Source organism: Humulus lupulus, chromosome 8, assembly GCF_963169125.1.
Source record: "Humulus lupulus chromosome 8, drHumLupu1.1, whole genome shotgun sequence".
NCBI lineage: Eukaryota > Viridiplantae > Streptophyta > Magnoliopsida > Rosales > Cannabaceae > Humulus > Humulus lupulus.
Window position 1 is genome coordinate 66,283,058 of NC_084800.1, and position 8,903 is coordinate 66,291,960.

The following is an 8,903-nucleotide window of genomic DNA, read 5'->3' on the forward strand; positions in this document are numbered from 1 at the left end:
TAATTGGTGGGTCACTCAAAAAAAAATAAAATTGGTGGGACATAGAAGAGATAGAAAATTTATTATAAATATAAATATATCTTTCAGTACTGGGATATAATTAATGCAATGTTGATACAACCCAAAACTATCAATATGTTTCCAACCATGTGATATATAATATAGTTTCTTATAGCGTATTAGTCACGTTCAGTGCTTATATAGAAATTTAGGGGGTGTTGCAACCAATTAATATTTATAATAAAAGAATGAGAATTTACTCATTTTGTACCATTTGTTTTTACAAAGTATTATTTTTGTATTTTTTTTTTTCAATAGTACTTATATGGCACATAAAATTCATACATTTTTTGTACCCTAAATTTGGATTTAATATATAAAATTTTATCAATATGATCAAACTGTCATCAGTTATATGTAATTAAGCAATTAAATTTGAATTTGAAACTTATATACTTAAATTTAAATTTGGAACTTATATAATTGATAGCAATTTGATTAAATTGGTAAAATTTTATTAATTAAATTTGATTTAGGGTACCAAATATGTACGATTTTAAAATATAGGGTTCCTAATATATGTGATTTTAAAATACAATTTACCAAATAAACATTATTGTACCAAAACAATACTTTATAAGAACACAGGACATCAAATGGTTATCTACTAAAAATAGTAATAACATGTTACCACTAACAAAATTATTTTTTATTTACTCATGTGGTGGTAATATGTTACTACTATCACATTATTAGTTTTTTTTAACGAGAAATTTGGTGGCGTTGCATCTAATTAGTATTGATAATAAAAGAAATAGTGGTACCATTATTAAATCAGTATTTTTTTTTTTTTTTATTCATGTGGGGATGATAGGTTACTACTATACACTGCAAAAATATATGTAAGAACTGAAATATGTCCAATAATAAATTGCTTGTGTAAATTAAAAATATTACATATTCAAATTCCATTCTCTCTCTAAAATAGAACTAGAATATTCTTATTCTTATTATTTTTATTTTATTTTATTTTGGATCAAGATATACAAAGAATTAATCATTGTAGTTATAGTTATTACGAACAATAAATATAATCCTTAAAGTATATCTTTAGATCTGAAAAAAAAAAAAACAAAAAAAAAGTATTAGTGAGATAAATGATTTACAAGCTCTCAGTAGCTCTTTAAATGGAGTATGAGATTGAGCATTGAGTTTGGGGACTAAAAACGTATATTTATATAGGTTAGATCTTCTATCAAAATCTCTGCCACAATTGATGTCAAAATATTTAACAATCTATATAATATGAAATATTGGGTAACTCAATATATGGAATTAACAGAGCATATTGAAAATATTTATCAATTATTTTCAATATTAACTTTAATTAGAATCAATTAGAACTATAATTTTTTGACAATTCTAATTAATTAATGACATTCTATCATATATTATATAAAAATATTCAAAGTAGAAAGAATAGTTAAATTAATGCATGAGACTGAACATGAATTTGCAAAAGGTGGATGACATCAGAGCAAATACACGAAGGCACATTACAACAAAAATTAATATTAGAGACGGTATAATTGTAATGGGAAGGTTATTAGCGCGGAATATGGGTCGCCACTAATTTTGTTTAAATTTAAATAAATATATATAAAATATTATTAATGGTGAATTTATAATTATTAGAGGTGGATTGTCCGCCTTAGGGTAAATATTCGTTTTCTCGGATAATATTATTTAGAATTATTAGCGGCAGATAATTAATATTATTGGAGGCGGACTATCCGCTGCTAATAATAATATTATTAGCGACGGGGAAATATTATTAGAGGTGGACTTTCTGCTCTCACTAATAATATTATTAGCAGCGGATGAGTATTATTAGAGGCGGACTATCCGCCGCTAATAATATTATTAGCGGCGAAGAATTTTATTAGAGGCGGGCTATCCGCCGCTAATAATATTATTAGCCGCGGGTAATATTAATAGCCGCGGCCCACCGCCGGTAATAACTTTGTATATACAAAAAAATTTGGATGGACCTCTCATTTGGTCCGGCTGTCTTCGTCTTCCTCGCCTGGGTTCTCCTCCTTCAGAACTTTCGAAGGTGGTTCCGCCAGATCGTGGTTTTCCTGCTACAGAGGTGGTTCCGCTGGATCGTGTTTCTCCTGCTTCAGAGGTGGTTCCGCCGGATCGTGGTTCTCCTGCTTCAGAGGAATCAGATAGAAGTGGCGTGTATATATATAAATATATATATATATGTTCTGTTGATTCGAATCAAGTGAGTATATATATATTTTTGAAATCTTCGTCTTCTCTATTATTTCTTTCTTCGTTTTTTAGTTTTGGTTTTTGTTTAGGCCTTTTTCAGGTTTTTGTTGGGTTGTTGGGGCAGAGTACTACTCTTATTTATTTACTGGGCCAGTAGCTTAACAACTTTGGTGGTGGTACGTAATTAGTATATAATTATTATGTAATAGAAGTATATATTGAAATATAATGAAGATGATTTGTAATCATTATGTAACAGAATTATAAATTGAAGTATAATGTCAGCTGATATAGCAACTTATCACGGTGGAGATGGTGGTGGTCGAGACCCGCCAGATCCTTCTAGGGTATCGCCATCCTGCGAGTCAGGTTAAATATTTTTCATATCGAAATTATTTTAGGAAAATATATTGTTAGAGAAATATAACAACAATACTAATATGGGTCATTGTTATAAAAATTTAAAGCCCCACCGACGAGAAGAAAGGGTCGTGGCCTTGCTAGTAACAATTCCCTTGAAGAACGAAGAAAGAAAGCCAATAAACCATTGGATCTAGAGCTTGATCATGTGACAAACAAAGTGGTTGGGAAGGAAGACCAAGCTTTTGTTCGCATGTTGGGCACTCAAGTCTCAATGTTGTGTCCAGGACATTACTTGGATTTTGCTGATGTACCTCAACAGTTTAAGGATCAAGTAGTTGATCGGATGAGTGTAAGAAATTACAAATCTTATGCTCTAAAGTATTTATTGGCATTATTTAAAAATTCATCTAAAGTATTTTTTTTTCTGAATGCAGTATTATTATAATATAGATGGTCATCCACAACCTGAGTCAGTTCTAACAACTGTATATAAGGAGATGGGCGAAAGATATCGTGAGAGAAAGACCATCAGACATAAACACTTTAAAAATCATTATGCTGGACCAGAAGATTAGGAGAATGTCCTCTCTAAGCCACCTGACCATTGCACTAAGGAGAAATGGAAGGATATTTGTGAGTTGTTTTTGAGCAAAAGATTTTTGGCTCGCTCCACCAAAAACAAGGCAAACAGAAAACAAATGAAGTATGTAACAACGCAAGGCACAAAATCGTTGGTAGCTAAGCGTCACGAATATGTAAGTGAAGATGTTAATTTAATTTTATAAAATAACACGTTCTAAAACACTTTCTTTATATTTGTATAGGAGCACCCAGATGCGCATTTTGTTGATACTTGGAGGGATATTCATATGAAAAAATCGACAAAAACTTTTGTCAACGAGGCAGCCCGAAAAGATTATGTAAGTGAATATTATTGTGTTCTCATATTTGAAAAATTATCTTAGTTTTGTATTTCTAATGTATCATTTATACAGGAAAAAATGGCAGTGGAGCTTGAGAGGTCACAGCTTGAAAGACAGTCTCAACATCAGAGTGAGGGGTTTGGTACTGAATATAGCATTGATTCGTCCGCGGTCAATCAATACGAGATACTAAGTAAAGTCCTCGGGGAGAGATCTGACTACCAAAGAGGAGTGGGTTATAGGGTGAAAGGGAAAGGGAAAGGGAGAAAGTCAACCTCCAGCTCTACAAATCAAAGTCAGTCCCAAGCACATACTGCTTCTACGCCTCATGAATATATGACTACTATGGCTCTAATGATGAAGGAAATGCGTGAGATGATTCAGATGATGACACCTCAGAAACCCAGTAATCTGTATGACCCACGATTTGACAGCTTTCTACAGAGGTATTTGCCATCACAATCTGAAGGTGGTACGTCTTCTCAGAGTAACACCACCCATCCTGACCTTCATAGACCACCACAACAACAGTACCAGTCTCCTCCACAGTATCCACCATATATGTCGTCGCAACAACCTCCGCAGTATCAAAATCAATACATGTTTGGACGCTCTTCCCAGTCTCCTCCACTCTATTTTAACTTTATCGACTTTCCAGGAGGATCGATGCAGCATCCACATCCTAATCTTAGGTATGGTGAGGTTGGGGGTTCGTCTCAATATCAACCATTTTCTCGGTATGATGAACTTGGGGGTTCCTCGCAGCAGCAACCATCTTTTAGATATGGTGAGTTTGGGGGCGGATCGCAGCAACAAAAGCAACCGTTTTTATCCACCCTTATATGCCCACAGCCTCAGGATCAGTTTGGGGACCTCACACTTGGATGATCTTCACAGCAGGCTTATATTCCTTCATTGCCACAACCACAACCACTGCCACAGGCACAACCACCACCACAGCCACAGCCACCGCTACCGCCATAGCCACTGCTACAGCCACAGCAGAATGTTGAAGATAAGTAGAATTACCCACTTAACCTTAATGATTATATTTAGTGATTAGTGTATGTATTTTGATTAAATTAAGACAGTGTAATTATTTATTATGACAATATCGATATTAGTTAGTTTGTTTGATAAATATTAAAATTATATATTAATTTTAATGTTAGTTATTTTTAAATTAATTAATTGGTTATTTTATTAAAATTTATTATGAATTAGTTTTAAAAATATTTAAATTTAGTGAATATTAATTTATTTAAAAAAATATTAAAAAGTTTAATAAAAAAATTAAAATCTCTAGCGGCGAACCCCGCAGCGAATCCCCAACGCCAATAAATGTTATTTTGTGTTAGTGTTCGATTATGTCACATAAAGTAATGGCGGGGTCCACCGCTGATACCCGCCGCTAATAAGATATTAGTAGCGGCAGACTATTGATTGTTAGCATGTGTTGTGCACATAAGAGAACATTGTTCTTTTTTTCAATAGCAAGGAGGCGTGGTTCTGAAACATTTTCAAGTTGTCACTAGCACCCTGCATAGTCCATGCCGATTAAAGTCTGCATCTGCATATGGTAGTTTTCTATTATATACCTTCTGAAAATTCCACATTTGAACTTTAAATGTGTGTCAAATTCCCATATTTTTTTTACAAAAGTTAAATCCTCACATTTATAAAAAAAAAAAATAGGGATATTTGCGGCAAAAGTACCTAATGTTTGGGTTTTGTACGCGGCATAGACCCAATGTTTATTTTTAGTGGCAAAAGTACCCAAAGTCAGTAAAACTGTAATTCCGTCAGCCTCCTCCGTTAGGTTCCGTTTCGTGATGACTGGACCAACACGTGTCACTTCGTGATTGGTTCAACTCAATAATATTTTAAAAATAATTATGATTTGGACCAATAAAAACGTGACACGTGTCTGCCTACCGGAGGAGACTGACGGAATTACAGTTTTACTGACTTTGGGTACTTTTGCCACTAAAAATAAACATTGGGTCTATGCCGCGTACAAAACTCAAATATTGGGTATTTATGCCACAATTATCTCAAAAAAATATTATGAAAAATTATTATATTGCTGATGTTGTTTGAACTCTATTTTGGCACTACAAATTATTTAGAATTTCTCGAAAACTTGTGAGAGGTTTATTATAACTATATAATGAATACTGTTATGAAAGAAAAAAATTAGGGACAAGACACCCCATGTGTGCATGATATACTAATGGTACAATATTTTTACGTGATGTGAATAATTTTTTATTATTATGTATTAGAATGATATTTCTTTCTATTTTTAGTAGGAAAAGTCATTTTACTGAAATAATGGCGAAGCCACAAATAATGGACTTAGCAATTACCACAAATAAACTTTTAAACCCAAGATCCTATATACACAAGAGCTCAAATAGAACCCATAACCATATCAAAATTAGATTCATCTCCATCATGTCCAAATGCCACAAATAATTTTGAGAAACACCAAAAAAAAAAAAAAAAACACCAAGATTAGATTTCTAAGGATCATCAGTGAAACTCAACTAATTAGGTACCCTAACCTTTTTCATTTTTTTCCTATAACTTTTCGATTCGGTTTGTCAACTGCTTATGGAGTTTTATTCTTGTTGGGAACTTGAAGCAATGGAATCCATGGACAAAACTTGCCTCATTTTTTGTAACATAAGATTATCTCCAATGCAAGAAGTAAATTTTGTATCAAATTTGACACGAAAATTGAGTCAATGTTACATTTGGTTCAATATTTGTAATTGTGTTCTAATGCACAAGATGCAAATTAAACAAAAATGTCCACAATTCATTTAATATTTATTGATAATATACAAAAATTAATATTATTTCATTTTTTATTGTCCAAAAATGCGAATAGAAAAAGCAATATGGTTAGTCATTAATTGATAATTAATAAAATATAATAATTAGTAAAAATGTGATCAATAAAAAAATGATTTATTGGTGCCAAATTTAGCACATGCAACTTTTAGCATGTGTCAAATTTGACACAGTTTTTAGAACACTAATGAAGTAATACTTTTACTGAAATGTTCTAAATATAGCAATGCACCACTTTTTTGGCACTCTATTGGAGATGCTCTTGGGAACCCATTAGTATCAGCTCAACCTTTTGAACCACAACAAAAATGGTTTTTAGGGGCAACACACCTATTGTCCCTAAAAGTCTATTATTAGGGGCGACTACGTCACCTCTAATATTTGAGATGTTGCCCTTAATGTTTATTACATGTGGCAATATTTATTTTCTTTTGCCTCAACGTGTCACCTCTAATAGTTGATTATTAGGGGTGACTACATTTTTTTAAATAATAATTTTTTTTATAATAATTAGAAAATAAATAATTTGACTTTAAATTATTATTAATAAATATATTTGAAAATAAAAATATTATACATTAGTTCATTAAAATAACAAATATTCTTATTGTTAATATAATGTAACAATTAACTAAAAATAATATAAATCTAGTCTTCTAAATCAGATGTGTCGTTCTCCATATCGTCTTCCTGTTGCGGTTATGGTGGTTCTTGTGACTGCGGCGACATCGACCACGAATATTGCGTAGGTAATGTGGATGATTTTGCTTTGTACATATAGGGATACATCGGCTGGGACGATGATGCCATAAAATGTGCCAATACAGAGAGCATTAGGATATACTACCTAACTCACATGAAGTAGGGATTGTAGTAGGATATGGTGGAGGATCACCGCCAGCGTCTCCACCGTGGGCTCTTGTGACGCCCCACGTCACTATGGCTGCTTTCTGGAATGACGACTGGCCCTACAAACCAAGACAAGTCTTTCCAGCGTGCTTTGTCCTCACTCGCACACTTCATGGGAAAACTTCCCAGGAGGTCACCCATCCCTAGATTACTCCAGGTCAAGCACGCTTAACCATGGAGTTCTCAAGTGATGGGCTACCGAAAAGAAGATGCACCTTCCTGATATAGGTAGTACTCATCAATCCATTTAAGCCATCTTCAACTGTGTAGTCCCATACCTACACAGTCTTAGAATCATCACACTTGACCTTCCCCAGGCGGTGTGGGATTGCACAGCTTACCCGATCTTTCCCCTTACGGATCACGGGATTCTGACTGTCACAGCTCTAGCCACATCTGCTAACACTACAGTAATTTAACCTATGGTTCTCATAACTTCGGAGAAAAGTATTTAAGAAACCTTACTAACTTAGCCTCTCCAAACAAGTCTAAGATTATTTGTGATTAAAAATATTTAATAAAAAATTATGATTATGTGATAATATATAAAACTTCAATCCTATTTTTGGTAATCAAATTTTATCACAGAAAAAAAAAGCAATAAAAAAATATATATCTCCTTATGCTAGCTATTTTATGATGTCTTATAAAGTCTTATGATATCACCAATAAATTATGATGTTTTATAAGCTCTTATTTTAAAATATTTAAAATTAAATGTTTTTTAATAATTACATTTATATTTATTAAACATTTTATTTTGGTTAAGATTAATATTTATTTATTCCATTAATATTTATTAACCAATAAATTAATTACTTTTTTTTAATTATCAAACTTACTTTTTTTCTTCTTCAAATTAATGTTAAATTTATGAAAGCTTAATTTACAATTATATATCAAATTTAACCATCATTTTTTTTTTAAAGCTTAACTTAATTCTTACTGTATTTATTAATTTAACTATTTACTAATAATTCAATAAAGGGACAAATGTATTTGTTAAAAAAATTATTAGTAATTTTTTTTATTTTTTAAAGTTCAATTCATTTGACTAATTTTTTATTTATTTTGTAGACATCTTTATTAGTTATAAAATTTAGTATTTATTTAATTTTTTTTAGTGTAGTTATATTTGTCATAAGATGTTATTTATATTAATGGTTCATAGTAACTAATTATTTCACTTTTTATTGTTAATTTTAAAAATTATTAAATTAATTATTTTATAAATGGTTAAATATTATAATTTTCTTAATAATCCAATTAAGTGACTATTATAATTTCTAAAGTTTAATTTTATTAGTAATATTTTTTAGTAAATGTATAATTGTTTCTACATTTGATGAAATTTCGAAAGTATAACGATTGCATTTTAGCCTACCCAAAAATTTTAAACCCTGTTTATATCATAAAATAATTCCCCAAAATATCCAGACATTAGCAAATAATATTTATAAATAATCAATAAATTAAAAATTATTCAAATACTAATCAAAATATGAATATGTTTTTTCGTTCATAACCCACTTATATTTTTTTACTAAATTCAAATATATTTAACTACTT

General features: G+C 31.2%; 1 protein-coding gene across 1 annotated transcript; it reads left to right on the plus strand.

The window, feature by feature from the left end:
* Positions 1–3,397: 3,397 nt before the first annotated feature.
* On the plus strand, positions 3,398–4,643 carry LOC133793849 (uncharacterized). Its single transcript, XM_062231103.1, has 2 exons — positions 3,398–3,563; positions 3,639–4,643. The coding sequence occupies exons 1-2, from the start codon at positions 3,513–3,515 to the stop codon at positions 4,452–4,454; spliced, it is 867 nt and encodes a 288-aa protein (XP_062087087.1). The 5' UTR covers positions 3,398–3,512; the 3' UTR covers positions 4,455–4,643.
* The last annotated feature ends 4,260 nt before the right edge of the window (positions 4,644–8,903 follow it).